General features: G+C 42.1%; 1 protein-coding gene across 1 annotated transcript in view; it reads left to right on the top strand.

The window, feature by feature from the left end:
- Window positions 1-1,694: 1,694 nt before the first annotated feature.
- PGM1 (phosphoglucomutase 1) overlaps window positions 1,695-21,188 on the top strand; it is a 90,410-nt gene continuing 70,916 nt past the window's right edge. The window contains exon 1 of the mRNA XM_006862464.1: window positions 1,695-2,102. Within this exon, the coding sequence (XP_006862526.1) occupies window positions 1,857-2,102 (246 nt within the window). The 5' untranslated portion in view covers window positions 1,695-1,856. The remainder of the gene's footprint in view (window positions 2,103-21,188) is intronic.

Below are 21,188 nucleotides of genomic sequence, written 5' to 3'. Positions count from 1 at the left end.
GCAAACTTGTACAGGGTTTCCGATCAACAGCTGATGAGCTTGAACTGCTGACCTTTCTGTTCAAACCAACCTTGCAGTCTAGTATATTATCCTGTAGCACCATACTAGGAATCCAGTCATTAGTATATGTAACCCTAAAGCTTCAGTCCCTTGCCCTGGAGTGACTGAGTCCAATTAAACAAATAAAGAGAATTGCCTTTATTATTATTATTATTGGGGAACCATTACTGGTATACCACAGAATCCTGGTGTGGTACTGTGGGTTAATGTGCTGGACTGCAAGGTTGGTTTGAACTGCAAGATCAGCAGTTCAAGCTCACCAGCTGCTTCTTGGAAACCCTATACAGGGCTGCTAAGGGTCGGAACCTAACAACAACCACTAATGGTATATCACAGCAAAGAGGCCCTCTTGGTGCATGGATGATACTTTGTTACAAGCACTTTTTATGCTACGTCTTGCTAAGGTTAGTCATGTACCACATACATGCAAGGGGGACTACAATTCTAAATTCACACTAAACCACAGGTGGTCATGCCCCAGTAAACTTCTCAAAGAAGGCAGGATTAACTATTTGTCCCAACTGGGATCAGGATCCAGGGAGAGCCAGACAATTATTAACATTCCAACTTCAAATAGTCAAAATATACAAGAAACTAGGACAAATTGGGATGTGTGTGAAAGATGCTTTCAGGCAGTGCTTGATTATATTTACCCTTAACTACGAGTCCAGACCCAATTCCATGACACTTGACAACAAGCAAAATAGTTAAGCTCTCAAAATGACCTCATATGGAGCCCTGATAGAATAGTGAGTTATGAGTTAATCTCCAGGTCAGCAGTTCGACTCTGTCAGCCACTCTGAGGAGAAAGATGAGGTCTTGTGCTCTGGAAACACTTTATAGCCTTGGAAACCTCACACACAGGGTCGCTACTAGTAGGAACTGACTGATGGCACACAACTACCACTACCACACTTACCTAAGGAAATCAAGTGTGTGCTTGTGGGCTAGGCAAGGTCAGGGTTCAAACCCATCAGCCATTCCTCTGGAGAAAGATGATGCTGTCTGCACCCATAGGGATTTACAACCTGAAACCTAGGGTCTCTATGAGTTGGAATAGAATTGAAGGCAGTGAGTTTTTGTTTTTTGGCTCCACCAGTAAACAGATGCAAAGTAGTAAGTCAAATTAGATCTTTGGAATGGACTCCTTTTTGTTACACAAATGCCCTTATATTTGGGGGAGAGAGTGGTGGTGGTGTGCCATCGAGTCGGTTCCGACTCATAGCGACCCTGTGTAGGGTTTCCGAGGTTGTAAACCTTTACATGAGTAGGAAGCCTCACCTTTCTCCCATTGAGCGACTGGTAGATTCGAACTGCTGACCATTAAGAGAATGAGTCAGGCTGAGGCTGGCTCTTCTGTCTCTCAGAAGAGTTTTTCAGAAAGTTCTGTAGACGTGATTCACAGGAAATAATTTTGTTCGATTTTTCCACACCCTAGCCCTGGCGGGGTCTGAACCCTAGGCTCTGCCCTGCATATGGGGGAGGAGTTGAGAATTTCGTATTATGGTGGATTGTTTTACTAGGGGGGAAGGCAAATCGGAGAGGCTCCACCTATATTACCAGAGGCCGAGAAGTGGGCGCTCGGGTTTCCTCTCCCATTGGGATCTGTTGGGTGAGCCGACGGCCAGAGGGAGGGCCCTGTCTTCTGTCCCTTTAAGGAGGAGGGCCGAGCAGTGCCCAGAGTGTCGCCGTTGCCCCCACAGGCTAGCGCTCGTTTTCCAGAGCAGCCGCAGCCACAGGCCGGCCGCCCCTCTGTTAGCAGAGTCCGTTCCGGCCCCACGCAGGGAGTCGCCACCATGGTGAAGATCGTGACCGTTAAGACCCAGGCGTACCCGGATCAGAAGCCGGGCACAAGCGGGCTGCGGAAGCGGGTGAAAGTGTTCCAAAGCAGCGTCAACTACGCGGAGAATTTCATCCAGAGTATCATCTCCACTGTGGAGCCGGCCCTGCGGCAGGAGGCCACCCTGGTGGTGGGCGGGGACGGCCGGTTCTACATGAAAGAGGCCATCCAGCTCATCGTCCGCATCGCCGCTGCCAACGGGGTAAGGGACACGCTCGGCTGCGTGCGCCCGAGGCCGTGCGCGACGTGCTCCTCCGGCCGGGCCGCTTACGTGCGCGGCCGCGGGAGCCTCCATGCCCAGGTCCTCTGCGCTCGCTCTTCCCTCTTTGAGCCCCGCGGAGGTCGTCGTCTTGGTAAAAGTGACCACGAGCCCCCGCAGAGCTGCTCTCCTGGCTCCCTGAGAGCAGGAAGGCGCGGGTGTGGGGAGCCCGGCATGACCTTGGGGGCACCCTCCGCCTCCTAGGCTTCCTTTTCCCCGCCTCCTCCCCCACCCCACCTCCGGAGGCCTCTGACATTTACATTAACCTTTCCTGAAGATACAGTTACAGCGCCAAGCGCCGTCGCCTTAATCTAGAAAGTTTAGGCGGCCCCTGCCTTGCTCAGAACTCATTGCATCTCTCCCTGTTGCTTGCTATTCTTGTCCCGGACTGGCGCTTTGAGCTGGCTCCAAGCCCGAAGCTTAGGGGCAGGGGCAACCACCCCTCTGATGCGATAGGCCCGTCAGATTGAAGAGGCGGGAGCCTAGCCTTCCTCGGCCCTCCGTGGAGCTCCGGGTCCTGGCGCGGCCTGGTTGCTGGGGAGCAGGCGTTTGAAAAGACTGGTCTTTGCCCCATGATTCGTGTGGATCAGTTCCACCGAAGGGGCAGGAGCTGAATTTTCAGTAGAATTGAACAACATAGCCCAGGGCTCTCTTATGCAAGCTTAGTGGTGAGCCAGGAAATTGATGCAATGTCTGGGTTCCGCCCCCCAACTAAGGAACTTTGTTGTTGAATTGCGCCGGTCTTCTCAAATTTGTGAGACGTGAATATAGATTTTTCAGTAAATCCGAAATATGAAAATTACCAAATTGGGTGGGACTGGTTAATTTACTCACTTTTATAAAACATTTCAATGCATTTTTCTAAATAGCACTTTTTCTTTCTATGTAACAAGGTTTGACTTATATTTACCCAGCTCTTCTGGACCTTACTCACTTTACTAATATTTTTATTCACTTTTGTTGTTCTTGTACACTGTCCAGTCGGTTTTGATTGATAGCCACCCTGTTTCTGAGAGCAGCTGGTGAGTTTTAACTGCCCATTTTACAGTTAGCAGTTAAGTGTTTATCTTACAGTGTTACACGAGGGATTTTATTCACTTTGTTGTTGGTGTTAAGTGCCATTGAGTCGGTTCCGACTCATTTCGACCCTTATAGGGTTTCCATGAAGTGGCTGTTGATTGACTTTGAACCGCCGACCTGTGGTTCAAACCAACCTTGGGGTCCAGTACTTTATCTCACAGAGCCACACCAGGACTCCTTATTCACTTTGTTGTTATTAAGTGTTGTCGAGTCGGTTCTGATCCATAGCGATCCTGTATAAGGTTTCCAAGGAACGGCTGGTGAGCTTGAACCACCGACCTTATGGTTCAAACCGACTCTGCAGTCTAGCGCATTAATTCACAGCGCCACACCAGGACTCCTTATTCACGTTGTTGTTGTTAAGTACCATGGAGTTGGTTCCGACTCATAGTGACCCTGTACAGGGTTTCCGAGGCTGCAAATCTTTACGGGAGCGGAAAGCCTCATCTTTCTCCCGTGGAACAGCTGGTAGTTTCGAACTGCCGATCTTGAGGTTAGCAGCCGGATTCTAACCACTATTTATATTCTATGTGGCGCTGTGGGTCAATGCGCCAGACTGCAAAGTCCTTTGAACTACAAGGTCGGCGGTTCAAGCTCACCAGCCGCTCCTCGGAAACCCTATACAGGTGTCTATAGGTCGGAACCGACTCGACGGCACTTAACAACAACAACAACAACATCAGTTAATAAAATAATACAAATATAGTTTTGCCAAGCACCATATTCACTTATGGCTATCCCATTTAGCCTCTTGTGTCCCTAAAATATAAATGCTATTATGGGCCTCTTCAAGTTGCCAGTAAGAAAACTGAAGCTTAGGTAGGTTAAGTAGTTTATAGGAAATAAACTTGCAGCACTAAGACTCCAGTACAGCTCTGCCAGTTCCAATAGAACAGCTTCTGATAATGAAGGGATTTTTGGATCTAAAGTTCTATTTTCCAGTATCTCCAAATCTAAACTAAGCCTCACAGGGATAAACATTTGTAAGCGTCAAGAAGGAAAGGTTATTTGGATTTGTTTTCTGTATGCTCTCAATTGTTGAGACACCCACCAATTCCCCCCAGAGAAGAGCTATCCAGCCAGCCTCTTTTGACTCACACCACGAACCCTGTAGTAAATCCCTTTGTTTCTTTGTTACCACCTATGCTGTATTTGTTTTTCCCTCACTTCCCCTTATCAGTGACCAAGGTGGTCACCAGTCTACTGGCCTTCTTTTGACTGATGATATGGAGCTTTTCCAGCCTGTCTTTCCACAGATGTTGTCAGTTTCATTTCTGTGTATTCCACCTGGTGAGATCCTGGTGTATAGTTGTCTTTTATGTTGTTTAAAAAGATATTTGTAACGAAGAAGTCATTGGTCTTACAAAATTCTATCATGCGATCTCCAGCATGGTTTCTGTCATTAGGCCACATTTTCCAACTACTGGTCCTTCCTCTTTGTTTCCAAACTTTGCATTCGAATCACCAGTAATGATCAATATATCTTGATTGCATGTTTGATCAATTTCAGATTGAAGAAGTTGGTAGAATTCTTGAATTTTATCATCACTGGCTTTAGTTGTTGGTGTGTAAATTTGAATAATAGTGGTATTAAGTGGTCTTGCTGTAGGCGTGTGGATATTATCCTATCACAGACAGAGTTGTATGTCAGAACTCAACTTGATACATTCTTTTTTGATGATGAATGTGTTGCCATACCTCCTCAATTTGTCATTCCTGATATATTAAAACATGTGATTGTCGGATTCGAAATGGTCAATACCAGTCGTTTTAGCTCAGTAATTCCTAGGTTACTGATGTTTATGTGTTCCATAACATTTTTGAAAATTTCCAATTTTCCTAGATTCATACTTTGTACATTCCATGCTCCAATTATTAATGAATGCTTACAGCTGTTTCTCCTCATTTTGAGTTGTGCCCTCCACAGCAAATGAAGGTCCCGAGGGCTTTACTCCCATGGGCTTTACTCCATTTGTGTCATCACGGTCAGCTCTACTTTGAGGAGGCAGCTCTTCCTCAGTTGCATTTTGAGTACCTTCCAACCTGAGGGGCTCATTTTCTGGCATTATATCTGACAATATTCTGGTGTTTTTCATTATATTTCAGTATTCAATTTTCTGGTGCTGACAGTTTTGCAACGTTGTTGATAATACTTTCAGTGACTAAATGTTTGGAAGTAGTCCGTCTCTCCTTCTTCCTAGTATTTTTCATCTGGAAGCTCATCTGCCATGGGTGACCCTGCTGGTATTTAAAATACACATGACTGAGCTTCCAGAATCACAGCAACACACAAGCCACCAGAGTATGAGCAACTGACAGACAAGTGGTGTTTGACAGTCCATGGTACGTTCAATATTCTTTGCCAACATTCTAACTCAAATGCATCAGTTCTTCTTCCATCTTTCTTATTCATTACCCAGCTTTCACATGCCTAGGAGCTGGTTGAAAACACCATGACCTGGGTCAGGTTCACGTTAATTCTCAAAGCGTCATCTTTGCTTTTGACTCTAAAGTGTTTTGTTTTTTTTGCAGCAGATTTGCCGCATGCAGTACATCGTTTAATTTCTTGACTTCTGTTTCCATGAGCATTGATATGGATTGAAGTATAAATGAAATCCTTCATAACTTCAGTCTTTTCTATGTTGATCATGATATTGTTTATTGGTCCAGTTGTAAAGTGTTTTGTTGTTGTTATTTTGTTTTTATATTGATGTGTAATCCATACTGATGGCTGTAGTCTTTGATCTTCAACAATAAGTGCTTCAAGTACTCTTTGTTTCAAACAAGCAAGGTGTATTATTGCATATCTAGGTTGCTAATGAATCTTCCTCCAATCTTGATGCAGTGTTCTTCTTCATATAATTCAACTTCCCAGGCTGTTTGCTCAGCATACAGACTGAATAAATATAGTGGTGGTGGTTATGTGCCATAGAGTCGGTTCCGACTCATAGTGACCCTGGACAAGGCTTCTGAGGCTGTAAATCTTTATGGGAACAGAAAGTCTCATCTTTTTCCCACAGAGCAGCTGTTAGTTTCGAACTGTTGACCTTGAGGTTAACAGCCCAATTCATAACGACTATACTACCAGAGCTCCTTAAATAAATATAGTAAAAGGATATAATCCTGACGCACACCTTTCCTGATTTTAAACCCTTTTAATTCCCTTGTTCTGTTCAAAGTACTGCATCCTGGTTTATGTATAGGTTCTGCATGAGCACAACAAAGTGTTAGGAATTCTTATTTTTTTGCAGTATTATTCATAATTCATACAGCTTAATGCCTTTATGTAGTCAGTAAAATACAGTAAAATAGAGCATCTTTCTGGTATTCTCTGCTTTCAACCATGATCCATCATTCATAAACAATAATATCCCTCGTTGGTGACCATTAACTTTATTCTCATCAAGCATTCCTTATCAGGCACTGTGTTTAGAAATTGGAATACAAAGTAACCTTTTTCTTAGGAGACACATTGTCTAAAGGAGGATCTAGAGTAGAAGAGATGGACATCAAAATGTGCTAGGTATTAAAACTGAGGTTTGTGCCAGATAATGAAGGGGCAAGAAAGAACATGGAGGAAGGAAAAATGAGAGCTTCACAGAGGAGGTGGTAGCTGATCTGAATCTTAAAGCATGAGTTGGGATTCCTTAGGTGGATTTCTCAGATGAGAGGAAAATGAATAAAAATCATGGGAATTGGTGGTTATACTGTTGAGTAAATCATTTAATTTTAGACCTTTTTTTCCCCCACCCCTCTGAACTGTAGATATTAGGAATAAATACATAGCCAGAGTGGTTATTGTGAGGAATAACTGAAGCAACATATTTGTAAGAACAGGGTACTGCCTTCCTACCTGAGTGGTGTGAATGATGCTTGTTGGCAAGCCTCAGGCAGTCTGACAGGGCTTTATGTTTATGTAGCTGATACCTAGACTCTCAGTTTATCTGAATCTCCAGCCTGATGCAGCCATTCATTCCAGAATAGATACATTAGCCCCACCTTTCTCCAGCTCTCAATGTCCCCAACTAATATCTGAGAGGTTTCAAAATGTTGGTGGAAAATGGAATGAAAAGATAATGGGATCTCCCCACCAACTTTTTGAAGCCTCCTTGAAAGCCTGAATGATAGATAGAACCCAGCTGAGTGCAGGTTTCAAAACCTAGCTAAGATTTGTCCCAAGAGTTAGTATTGATCCATGTTACTGAAAAGTTCAGGAGATCCCATTGTATACTTACTGGTCCAAAAACAATCCTGATCTCTAAAAGTCACTCTTGGGCCTAGTATTAGGAATTGGTTGGGGCTGGGGAAAGGTGGCATTAAATACAAGTGAGGATTTTGATGCTTTGAAGTATCAAAATTTGTCATCTTCATAAAGAAAGTAAGATAAATACCTTCCTGGGAACTTGTAAAGAAGCAGGGTTTTTACAATTTTTTATAACCTTCTCAGTGCTATAAACTCTTTTGCATGTTTGGAAAAGTTAAAAATTAAAATTAAAATTTTAATTTTAATTAAAAAAATAAAAATTAAAAATTTCCCAATGACAGAAATAAAACAGAAAGGATTACAAAAAAACAAAAGTTATATTGAAATACAATGTCCAAATTATTAACAAATTAAATTTGTGTTATAGCAATATATATATGCCTGTTTATGAATGAATCAAATAGCAAGATATAGTGAACAAGATGTACCTTAATGTGCATAAATAATGTGCTCAGTATGGACTGCCCCCCTGAATTCCACCCATGGATTTCTTGGGGAGTCCTAGGACCCCAAGTTAAGAACCCCTGTACTCAATAAGCCATCAATCCCCTCCTAGTTCCAGGTACTGTCTGCATCACAATGGGCCCCAAATGTAAACTCCACAGATTAAGGGCTTCATGTTCAGACCAAGCCAGCTGGGCTCTAACACTTCCACCTTATAATGAATTAAGCACTCCTGGTGTGGCGCTGTAGGATCAGTACTGGACTGTGAACCACAAGGTTAGCAGTTCAAACTCATCAGCTGCTCCTCGAAACCCTGTCCCGAGTCTCTGTTAGTCAGAACTGACTCGATGGCACTTAACAAAAACAACAAATTTCCCATTTGAGATAAATCACACTTTGAACTTTCTTGAACAGTGTTGAAGGGATGTGTTTTTGGATGCTGTTTTCGACACTTAATAAGGATGAAATAAAAGAACAGTGGGAAGGAAAAGACTTAGGAAGGTAAATGGTTTAAGAGTAAAGGTACCTTGTTACCTCTCTTAGTACCTAATGGTCTTGGAGCTGGGACGGCTTGTCCGAGAAACATCTTCAGGTCACTTTTTAATATTCTGTAGCTGTCATGTTACAAAAATGTCTTTAATTATGATAAGCTTTAGTGATTCTTCTCTTGTTTGCACTTGCCAATTTTGAATGATCATGTAGCAAGCAACAGTAGAGTAAATTATTGTCCTTTTCCATCCCAGGACTATATGATCTTTGTGGGGAGGAGTTAAGACACAAGTCTGTTAAGGTTTCTGAGGTTTTAAATCTTCACAAAAGCAGAAGGCCTCATATTTTTCCTATCGAGTGGTTTGAATCTCGGACCTTGTGGTTTGCAGTCTAGTGCTTATCTTATGGAGTCATTGTGCTCTCCTTCAGATAATAAGAATAATATAATAAGCATTGCCCAAATTCTTAGCAATGATTTTTTTTGTTCTCCTGGACTTTAGAAGAGCTTTCAAGGGAATGATTTGAGTGGCTTCATTTCTAAGAACAGTTACATTGAGATGGATCCATTCTTGCCCAACATCTCATGGTCATTCTCTTGACTTTGGGCTGTTCTCAGAGTTGGGATTCATATTTTAAAAATGACTACTTAGCATCTTAAATAAGTCTCTGAGGATTTAACAAGGGCTTCAGAGTACCTAAGTGGGGTAAACAGCACATTTGCTGCAAACTGAAAGCTTGGCCATATGAGTCTCCCCAGAGATACCATGGAAGAAAGGCCTGATGTTCTGAAAACATCAATCATTGAATTTCCCTGGACCACAGTTTACTATGATCTACATGGAGTTGTCATGACTCAGAACTGACTAGAGGGAAACTTTTTTTTCTTCTTTTCCTTTTTTTTCAGTCAAGAGCATTAGTTGGGAATATTTGGAGGTTTTTCTCACCTGGTGTCCTCAAAGGGAAGAATCACAAAGGTACAACCTGAAAGGGTTAGTTGGAAAGGAGACAAGAGGATATTTTTGCCTTGGATTATAGAGATGAATAGAAACTCTTTTTTTTTTTTTTTAACTTTAACTAATAAGTCTCCTTCCCATTGCTTTTCCCAGCTACCTTTCAGAAATCTGGAGCTGAATCTCCTGAGGCATAAAAGATGGAAAGTTGAGTCAGGCCCCGAATAAGCAATATAATGATTGTCAGTCAGGTCATGCCATTAAGGTTTAATCATGCATGAGAAACAGCTTGAATACTGTATTTTCACACTGAAAATATTTTGTGTCTTTTTTCCTCTTTATGAGTACTCCAAAGTGTTTTTGAATGGTTCAGATGCAGTTGGCTGTTGGTAATACAGAAAGAGTCGACTGACACATCCAACTAACCAATAAAGGATGGATCTCATACTGGGACTACGGCCTTGTGATGGTTTATCTAGTTATTCTTTTTCTTAAGTACGTATATGTCAGCAAGTAGTTCTGAAGATTGATATCGTCTTTTGATGAAAAATTTGGGGAAATTGGATTGAACAATATTAAGAAGAAATTTTCAGAGCTTTTACTATACAAATGAGTCCTGTGAGTTTGCAAGAGGACTCCAAAACCATTTGGGGAAATACCAGCCTGTACCACACTGGCTTGATATTCTCATCTGTAATTTATAAGAGACTTCCTGGATTTAAGTTCAGTTTCTATTGCTAATGACATGCAGGGAGGGCAAGACCCTGTTTGCTTAAAAATGTGTAACCGCATGGCTTATTGTGGCAACTAATAAAAAACTGGGTTGACTGTGAGCATGTATGATCCAGTCCAGAGAGTATTCTCCATCCAGGTGTACTTTGGGGCTTTGGGGTAAGTGACAAAAGGCCTTCTGGACAATCAACTTGATGGCAGTGGGTGTGGATGTGCAAACAAATTGGCCAGAATGCTCCTTAGATGCAAGGATGGTGAGAAGTTGTTGCTTGTACTTTGTATCAAGAGGGACCAGTCCCTGGAAAAGGGCATAATGGTTGGTAAAGAAGACAGTCAGCAAATAAAAAGAGGAAGTCCCTCAAAGATATGAATTGGCACAGTGGCTGCAGCAGTGGGCTCACATAGAACAATGATTGTGAGAATAGTACAGAACCTGGCAGAGTTTGGTTCTGTTGTACATAGGGTCACTGTACATTGGAACTGGCTCAAGGGCATCTAACAACAACAATAGCATATTGTGCCACCTATATACTCAAAAGTACATCTGTTGCTAAGGGGTGAGTTAAAATGATTACTACTTCATGTGAGTCCAATGGTCTTAATCAGTGTGGTGGAGTAGCCATTTATGGGTCAAATTAACAGGTGTGAGGGCCATAGCACCCCTATGGTGAACTCAAGGTAAGCTGGTTAATTATTGTACTGTGTCCTGGGAAACAGCAGAGAACAAGACAGGCTTGGTCCACACCACTGGGATTTGGTTAGAGTCCAGGTGAAATACAGACAACAAAACCAACAACTGCTACAAAACCAATTGTTATGGAGTGAGCAAGGCACGCCATGAGAACAAAAAAGAGGTGTGCCTGACTCAGGCCTAGGGAGCAGAGAAGGGACAGCTAAAGGAGTGCTCCCAGCAGAACCAGAGGTGAGAGGACATGGTGAGGAGGTAGGTTGGAGGCCCACCCAATTCTAGATTCTTGTTTGATACTCTACAAGAAGCAGCTGGATGAAGACAATACCTCATGTTTTACATTTTACTCAAGTCCCTTCCACCTACATTGCTTCACTTCCTCTCGTATAGCAGACCTTCTGGTATCCCAGGTCCTCTGCCACTGAGTCGGGAAGACTGACTGGGAATTGTCTCTGCTGTTCCTAGAAATCCAGAGACGTTAAAGTAGAAAACACAGACCCTCAGGACCATATTCACAATACCAGATTCTCAGTGGAAGGGGCTGAGGACACTGTGAGTCTGTGTGACATTTAATGCAGTAAATGGGCATTTGGAATGGGCAAATGTGAAGACCTTGCTTTTGGGGTTGAGGCTACTTTTCTTACTATTGGACTGATTTGAAACCAGTTTGTTGCATCAGAATGTAAAAGAAGAGGCAAAATCCACAGCAAAGCTGGACTGTTTTCCTTCTTTTGATGAACCACATAAAAAATGGAAACAAGCCAGTAGAATAGAGTTCTAGGACCAATTGGACTGTCTGGGACCAATAGGGTAAATCATTAACTATCAGCCAATGAATACAGGGAAGTCGCATTTTATCTGGGATGGGCTCTAGAGTTTGGAAAATGGAGCTTGAGTATAGTCAAAATCATCCTTAAAATCACTTAATCCTTAAAAATACTGCATTGGAGATCAACATGTATGAGACAAATATACTTGTCTCATATATATACTTGTCTCACACCCAGAAAAGCAAGGTGCTCAGTCTTTGAGAAGCATGTGGAGACTAAGCTTGACTGAAAACATATGGTCAATGAATGAAATGATGGCAGAATTGTCCATGCTACTTAAATACCAGTCTTCTCCCTTCTAGTCATATATTGCTAAATTTGTGCCTTACTAATCCTGGTGTTGTAGAGTCCTGGTGTGGCACTGTGGGTTAATGTGCCAGACTGCAAAGCCATTTGAATTACAATGTCGGTGGTTCAAGCTCACCAGTCACTCCTTGGAAACCTTATAAAGTGTCTCTATGGGTCGGAACCAACTCGATGGCACTTACCAACAACAATAAATCCTGGTGCTGTAGAATAGGCATTGGACTGCTAACCTCAAGATCGGTGGTTCAAGCCCACCATTGCTCCTTGGAAACCCTATATAGGGTCACTATGAGTCAGAACTGATTCGATGGCACTTAACAGCAACAACCTTTGTGTGTGTGACACCACTTCAAATACTCTAGTAGCATATGTGAGAACATACTGTTGCTGATCAGGGATGTAAAGAAAACAAAAATCCTCACCACTGGATCAATAAATAATGTCCTGATAAATGGAGAAATGATTGGAGTTGTCATAGACTTCATTTTGCTTGGAACCACAAGCAATACTCATGGAAGCAGCAGTCAAGAAATGAAACAACATATTGCATTAGGCAAATCTGCTGCACAAGACCTCTTTAAAGTGTTCAAGAGCAATGATGTCAGTTTGAGGTCTATGGTGTGCCTGACTCAAGCCATGGTATTTTCAGTAACCTCATATGCATGTGAAAGTTGGACAGTGAATAAGTAAGACTGTAGAAGAATTGATGCATTTGAGTTATGGTGTTGGAGAAGAGTATTAAAAGTATCATGGACTGCCGAAACAACAAACCAATTTGTGTTGTACAACCAGAGTGCGCCTTGGAAGTGAAGAGGGCTAGACTTCGTCCCTCATATTTTGGACATGTTGTCAGGAGGGATTAGCTCCTGGAGAAGGATATGATGTTTGGTAAAGTGGAGGGTCAGTGAAAAAGAAGAAGACCCCCAACCAGATGGATTGGCACAGTGGTAACAGCAATGGGCTCACACATAACAATTGTGAGGTTGGTGCAGGACCAGGCAGTGTTTCATTCTGTTGTGCATGGGGTTGAAAGGAGTCAGAGCTGTCTCACCGGCACCTAACAACAACATTTTCAATTTCAATCTTCCCCCTTTCATTTCCCTGCCAGTTATATATACATAGTTAAATTTGTGCCCTACAAAGCCCTGTATGTGTGACACCACTGCAAATACTCTAGTAGTACGTGTGAGAATCACTGTAGTCACGATTCAGCCCATAGGATTGGGATACAAAGCCCATGCCTTTGTAAGTGTATGTAGGAGCCCTAGTGTGGCGCTGTAAATTACTCATTGGACTGCTAACCTCAAAGTTGGTCATTCAAATCCACCAGCTGCTCCTCAGAAACCCTATATAGGGTCACTATGAATCAGAACCAGCTTGACTGCCCTTAACACCACCACCACCACCACCACCACCAGTTGTATGTAATCGTATGCCTTTGTGGATTCTTACTTATATTTGAACAGTTAGTTCTCTGTGACAGGACTTGGTCCTCCTGTTGTAGTTCAGTTGTAGCTAATCTGGAAGACAGTACTCAGCAGTAGCTCTTGAGGAACTCCAAAGTGAATTTCACGTACACTCTTATCATATATTTAAAGTCAAAATATTTATATAATTACACAGTTTCCAGTGTTGTATCAGAATCCTAAAATAAGAGTAGATTGTTGTTGTTGTTATGTGCCGTGAAGTCAGTTCGGACTTATAGCGACCCTGTACAGGGTTTCTGAGACTGCAAATCTTTATGGGAGCAGAAAGCCTCATCTATTTGCCATGGAACAGCTGGTAGTTTCGAATTGCTGACCGTGAGATTAGCAGCCCGATTCATAACCACTACGCTACCAGAGCTCCTTAAGAGTAGATTAACGCAAGGTAATGAAGTTTTTTTCCTCTCTCTTGTGGAATCAGCTAGGTATAAGCAGTTCAGGAACAAGTGTGATGATGGGTTCATGTTGTTGGGACTCAACTTTCTTTAGTCTTGTTGCTGTGCCCTATGGAGAGTGTAGTCCTCACCCACCTGGTTCCTAATGGTTCCCCACCAACCAGCATATTCACATTCCAACTGACTGCCTGGGGACAAAGGTAAAAGAGCAGAGAGCTTTTTCTCTTTAAACAATCTGTGTTTCCCTTTAAATACACCTTATCTGTTTAGCTAGCTCTTAATGACATGACCATGTTGTTGTTGTTGTTATATGCTGTGGAGTCGGTTCCGAGTCATAGCAATCCTGTACAGGGTTTCTGAGGCTGTAAATCTTTACGGGAGCAGAAAGCCTTATCTTTCTCCCATGGAACAGCTGGTAGTTTTGAACTGCTTACCATGAGATTAGCAGCCCATTTCGTAACCACTACGCTACCGGAGCTCCTTTACTAACTGCAAAAAGGACTGAAAACACATTGAGAGGTCATGTGGTCAGCTAAAAATAATTTTCTCATTAGTTAAAATACAGAGGTGGCTGCTGAAATAAGAGTTCCAAAATAAGTTGCTTAAGCCAGATAAAATTTATAATAGCGGAACCCTGTCTTTAATAGAATGGGTGAGGGCAGTCCAGGGATGGTGTGATGGATGGCTCTGTTGCATAAAGGAAAACAGATGGGTTTATTTGTTTTCTTTTATGGGTCAGCCTTTCCTGGGTTCTGCTCTCATCTGTATGGCCCACAATGCCTGGCTACTACCATGTCTTCACTCCAGCCAACAGGAAGGGGAAGAAGAGAAAGGAAGGCACAGCCCTCTCAGTGGTTGTGTACATTCAATTTCAGTCATGTTCCATTGGCCAGCTTTAACCGGTAGCTATCTATAATAACACCAGAAGCTGGCAAAACTCAATTTCATTCTCAGCATCATGTGTCACGATAACATTGGTAGTGGGGTATTCTATAAAGCTTAATTGTTGTGTCAAGAGCAGTGAAATTGTGTCCCATAGTTCTGTGTGTACTGTCCTGGGTATTGTAGATACAAAGTCAAAGATACCCTTGTTTTCAAGTAGTCTTCAGTTGAATGGGGAAGATTGACACATATGCAGACAACTATCATTGAGTATTATTGGAATTGTGAAGAATTTAAGTTTACTTGAACTCACAATCAGTGCACATGGAAGGAACAGTCAAGAAATCAAACATCGGGCAAATCTGCTACAAGTAACCTCTTTAAAGTGTTAAAGAGCAAAGATGTCACTTTGAAGACTAAGGTGCACCCAGCCCAAGCAATGGTATTTTGAGTGACCTCATATGCATGCAAAAGCTGGATAATGAATAAGGAAAACTGAAGAAGAACTGATGCATTGGAATTATGGTGTTGATGAAGAATATTAGATTTATCATGGACTATCAGAACTCCTGGCATGGCACTGTAAAATCAGCACTGGACATTGAATCACAAGATCAGTAGTTCAAATCCACCAGCTGCTCCTAGGAAACCCTATATAGGGTCACTATGAGTTGGAACCAACTCAACGACACTTAACAACAGCAACAGTTTCAGAAGAATAAATAAATCTCAGAGAAGGACAGACAGAATGTTTCTTAGAAGTGAGAACGGCAAGGATTTGTCTCATGTACTTTGGATATATTATCAGGAGGGCAGATATACTGGCTGCAACAGTGGTCTCAGGAATAGAAACAATTGTGAGGATGGTGCAGGAGTGGGCCACGTGTCATTTTGTTGCACACAGGATTGACTCAACAGAACCTAACAATAATAATAAGAAAAATAAAAAAGTAAAACAAAACAAGTTGCTGTCAAGTCAACTTTCAACTCAAGGCAGCCCATGTGTGTTATTTTTCATAAGTAGATCACTAACCTACTTTCTTCCAAGGTGCTTCTGGGTGGACCCAGACCTCTGACCTTTCAGTTAGCAGCTGATGGCATTAACCATTTGCGCTGCCAATGGATTCCTCACTAAGTATAGTGAAAGCTATGTTGTTGTAGTTAAGTGCCATAGAGTCAGTTCTGACCCATAGTGGCCCAATACAGGGTTTCCAAGGAGCGACTGGTGAGCTTGAACCACTGACCTTGCAGTTCAAATGGCTTTGCAGTCTGGCGCATTAACCCACAGCGCCACACCAGGACTCCAGTGAAAGCTAATAGCCAAGGAAACTGATGGGTATGAGAGTTCAGGACAGGAGCCTCTAGCCCAGCCTGGAATGGCTGGCTGGGTGGGTGAAGTATGGCCACTGAAAGCTTTCTGTAGTATATGGGCCTCTTTTACTGAGCAGTCTCCCTGTTCCAAGCAGACCAAGCTGTCAAAAAAAGGTGGCGAAATCTTCCTAGAAGAATAGCTTCTTCATTTTCATGAGTGTACGCAATCAGATTTCTTTTTTTTTGCAAACATATTTGAACTTATATATCCACATTAGTATCATACTCTGCCAGATTGCCACTCTGGGAACCATACACTTACTCCAGTGATGCATCTACTGCTCAAAGCATTTTGGAACTCCTCTATGGGAATTACTTTTCAGCCAGTCAGTTTATGGGTCACCTAGGAAAACCAGTCACATTATTTTATAGTCATGCCTCATTTTTCACCTAAAACGACATAACAAGGTTTGATCACCCAATTCATCCATTAGACATAGCTTTAACTGATTTTTGTCTCTTTCCAAAGTTCAAATCCATTCTCAAAGGATGAAATTTGTTATGACTGAGGACTTTTGAAAGAATATGCCACAGGCAGACAGTTTCCCCCCAAAAAGTTCTGGAAATGTTAGCGTGATGACTGCATTGTTTGAATCAATATGCTGCTTCCCAACATGGTTGTTTTGAAGGATATAGCACTAATTGAGATGAATATATTTTGGAATGGCTATTTTTTTTTTTTTACTTTTTAAGTTTTTATTGTGAATTATGTGATAGTTTACATGGGAGAACATTAGCTTTACATTCATCCTACCGTATTTTGTTTCATTGCAATAATTACAATCCCCTCCATGCATCATCCAGCAACCAAAGGGTACACCCCACAAGCCTGCCCCCCGGCTACCAGCACACAGCTCTTCTCCCTCCCTGAGTCTGACATGTTTGTTTAAAATGATTTGCAGATTGTAACAAATGTCACAAAACAACTTATGTATAAATTATTCAATGAGAAGCTAATTTGCGCTGTAATGTTTCACCTAAACCACAATAAAATGTTTAAAACAAGTTAAAGTTATTTGCACCATTTTGTACATTAAAACACACTGCCCTGTAGAAAGAATCTTGGAAGTCAGTTTATGTTGAGAGAGGTTCTGGCATTCTGTTTTCTGTCTTCAGTCTACTATAGTGACCTGGGGATACAGTTCTCTCCCATTCTGATGAACAACGAACATATAGACATTCTTTGGTTAAGGCATTTAGGAGTTGTGTACTATGGAAAAGACTTTCAAAACACAAGCAGAATACAAAATGGCCAAATATCTAGGCCATAACCCGGAAATTGAGTTCTGCCAGCTCTAAGCAATAGAAATGTAGAAACCCAAACATTATGACAATTTCTCGGCTCTGAGAAATTGTCCCATGATTGCAAAGAAGCCAGAATATGGAATTTGGATGACATTAACTGGCTATGGGCAGAGGGAAGCCTTTTGATTTCATTATGAAACAAAACTGCCATGAGGACTTTGAAAAATATATCCTATGGAGCAAGATGAAATGCATTTTAAAGGCAGGTTTATAAATGAAGCAAAAGGGGGAAGAGCGTAGGAAATCAGGAGTAAGATTGGCACCTGTCAGGAAAGTCGATCTCTCTGGGTGAGGCCTCACACTGGCTCTACGCCCTTTGTAGTCAATTCACTGAGAAAAAAGCCCCACTTCAGTTACACAGTTCACCATAGCTGGTTTTCCCATATTCATTTTTAAAACAATAGTGATAGCTGCCTTGAAAGATTCATGTGAGAATGAAATAAGACTTATGAAGTACACGTCATAGTGCCTGACACTGTAAGAGTTTAGTAAATGGAAACTTATGATTCTAATGATTCATGATAATTCCAATTACTGAGGTCATTGGGGATCAGAGGAAGGGAACAAGTAGGTGGGTCAAGAGAAGGCTCTTATATATCTGTTGTCACCACTATCCCCACCTTCTGGATACCCTATCCTGTCTCTGTGTACAACATCATCCCTTGGATTTCATTCCTGTCAGGCAAAGGCTCCTTGTTGGTGTGAACTGCAGTTACAGGCCCATTGATCTGGAGTGTGCACCTGGTTTGAGTCAGGAGCTAGCAGTGGAAGCATCTTTTCAAGATGGATCTGTGGAATGGTTACTAGGCCCCAGATGAGGAGGTGCAAGAAACAGACAACCTGGGATGCATGGATATGTTCATTCAACAAGTCTTGTGGAACACTTCTTGTGTGGCAAGGCCTATACCACTAGGTTCTTGGTATAAAGATGAAAAAGACAAAGTCCTTGGTCTTAGAATATTGACACTAGTAGATGAGATAGACATTCAATGGATAATCACAAAAATGTAGTGTGAACACTCGTACATTTGTTTCCTGTGGCTGCCGCAGCAAATTACCACAAACTGAGTGGCTTAACACAATGTAAATTAATTTTTTCACAGCTCTGGAGGCCAGAAGTCTGAAATTAAGGTGTCTCTAGAGTAACCCCCTCTGGAGAGGCAAGGAGAGAATCCTTCCTTGCCTCCAAGAGTTCGTTGGCCTCTGCCTTTACTTGGCCTTCTCTGTGTCTGTCTTCTCTTTTGTCTTTTCTAAGGACACTTGTTACTGGATTGAGGGCCCATCTGGGTAATATAAAATAATCTTCTTAATTTAGCTGTGTCTTCAAAGGCGCTTTTTCCAAACAAGGCCACTTTACCAGTTTGTAGGAGAACATCTTTTTTTTAAAGTTTTTATTGTGAATTGAATTATAGTTTACATGGGAGAACCTCAGTTTTACACTCATCATTTCATTGCATCCTCCTCCGTGCATCACCATTCAACAGTATTTTTGCTTCTCTTCCATCTGTTTTTTTTGATGTACACAAAAACACTCAGGAATATATAATCATTTAAACAATCAAAGGCCACAGCACCTGGCCGCCAGCACCCAGCCTTTCTCTTTCCATGAATCTAGAGGAGGACATATCTTCTTGGGGCCACCATTCAACTCATTTCAACGAGTATGGAAACACAGAGCAGGGTCTCTTGACTACACTTTGAGGAGAAAGGGGGAGAACAAGGGTGTCTTCCCAGACCAGACAAGGATAGAAACATAAGGAGGAATCAGAGAGGCATTAGTGAAGGGTGAACCAAGGGTGGAAGCAGAGGGTAGCCACTAGTTTAATGCATACAACTAATATCTCTGTTGCCTTGTTTAAAAGTGTACCAATGGTAGCCAATGAATGATAAAACTTCAAATCACTATAATCCACAGTGCTTCTGTAGGCTCCCTCTGATATAAAGCCAAATGGAAAACATGCTGCTTGGTGGCTCCCTGAATCGTACCAAATTCTTTACCTAATAGTGTTGCTAACTGCTGTTGAGTTGACCCTTGAATCCTGGTGAACTCATGCACAATGGAAGTAAGTGCTCCAGGGTCCATGATTGGTTGTGCATTGGATTGTGTTCCGTAGGCTTTCCATTGGCTGGATTTTGGAAGTAGATCAGCACACAGTAGATCATGGTCTGGAAGTTCTACTGAAACCTGTTCAGCATAATATCTACACATGAACCTCCACTGTTGGATGGGTGGAGGCTGTCCCTGAGGTGCGTTGGCCACAGTTGAACCTGGGTCTCCAGAATCGAAGGTCAGATTCTACCACTGAATTGCCCCCTGGAACGAAATACTTTGGCTCAAATCTCAAGTTTTACCAATGGCATGTATTCCCCTTAATTTACCTATAGCTCAGTTTTCTCATCTGTAAAATAGGATTAATTTGAACATCTGTCACATCAGAGAAGAATTAAATGAAATAATGTGTATGAGAAAGTTTTGGAACTCTAAAGGTAAGAAAACAAAAATCTTCACAACTGGACCAGTAAATGGAGAAAAGGTTGAAGTTGTCAAAGGCTTCATTTTGTTCAGATCAATCATCGACACTCATGGAAGCAGCCGTCAAGAAATCAAATGACGTATTGCATTAGGCAAATCTGCTGCACAAGATCTTTTTACAGTGTTAAAGAGCAAAGATGTCAGCTTGAGCACTAAGGTGCGCCTGACCCAAGCCGTGGTATTTTCAGTAACCTCATATGCATGTGAAAGCTGGACAGTGAATAAGGAAGACTGTAGGAGAATTGATGCTTTTGAATTATGGTGTTGGAGGAGAATATTGAAAGTGCTGTGAACTGTGTTGGAAGAAGTATAGCCTTAGAAGCCAGGATGGTCAGACATGGTCATCTCTCATACTTTAGACATGTTATCAGGAGGGATCAATCCCTGGAGAAGGACATCTTGCTTGGTGAAGTGGAGGGTCAGTGAAAAAGAGGAAGACCCCCAATGAGGTGGATGGACACATTGGCAGCAGCAATGAGCTCAATCGTAACAATTGTGGGGATGGTGCAGGACTGGGCAGTGTTCTGTTCTATTGTGCACAGGGCCACTATGAGCACCTAAGAGCAACAACAAAGGTACAAATGTGACCTTTGGTGAGTTTTGAAATTATGCTGTTGTTATGGAAAAGTCATTCCACTAATAATCCTGCCAAAACAAATCTCTACGTGTGCTTTTATGTAACTTCTCTCAAAGTCCAAAACTCAGATGTGCTAAAGAATAACCAGAAAAGTATAGGCATGATGCCATTTTGAGGATCTTAAGGGGAGATCTGGTAGCGTAGTGGTTACGAATTGGGCTGCGGGCCTCAAGGTCAGCAGTTCGAAACTACCAGCTGTTCCGCGGGAGAAAGATGAGGCTTTCTACTCCCGTAAAGATTTACAGCCTTGGGTCACTATGAGTCAGAACTGACTCCACGGCACATAACCAATGGGATATCAGGGAGAGCAGTGGCTCCATATGATATCACTAGACGGCAAGCCACAAGGTCGACAGTTCGAGCCTATCAGCTGCTCCATAGGATAAAGATGAGGCTTTCATCTCCCTATATAGGGTCTCTGTGAACAGACCCGACTTGACTGTACTTAACAATAGCAGCAGTGGAATATCAGAATGAATTCATTTACACTAAAATTGTGTTACAGTATAATGTTTGGTGTCAGACAATCCTGAGTTTGTTTCCTGGATATTTTATTTATAAACTGTTTAACCAAATGACTTGAGCTCTTTCTTTACTCATTTAGGAAATTTAAAATAACGTGTCACAAAGATGTGGTTA

This window comes from Chrysochloris asiatica, unplaced genomic scaffold (assembly GCF_000296735.1).
Source record: "Chrysochloris asiatica unplaced genomic scaffold, ChrAsi1.0 scaffold00048, whole genome shotgun sequence".
Taxonomy (NCBI): domain Eukaryota; kingdom Metazoa; phylum Chordata; class Mammalia; order Afrosoricida; family Chrysochloridae; genus Chrysochloris; species Chrysochloris asiatica.
Note: the sequence above shows the minus strand (reverse complement) of the source record. Positions and strands in the feature narration are given on the sequence as shown.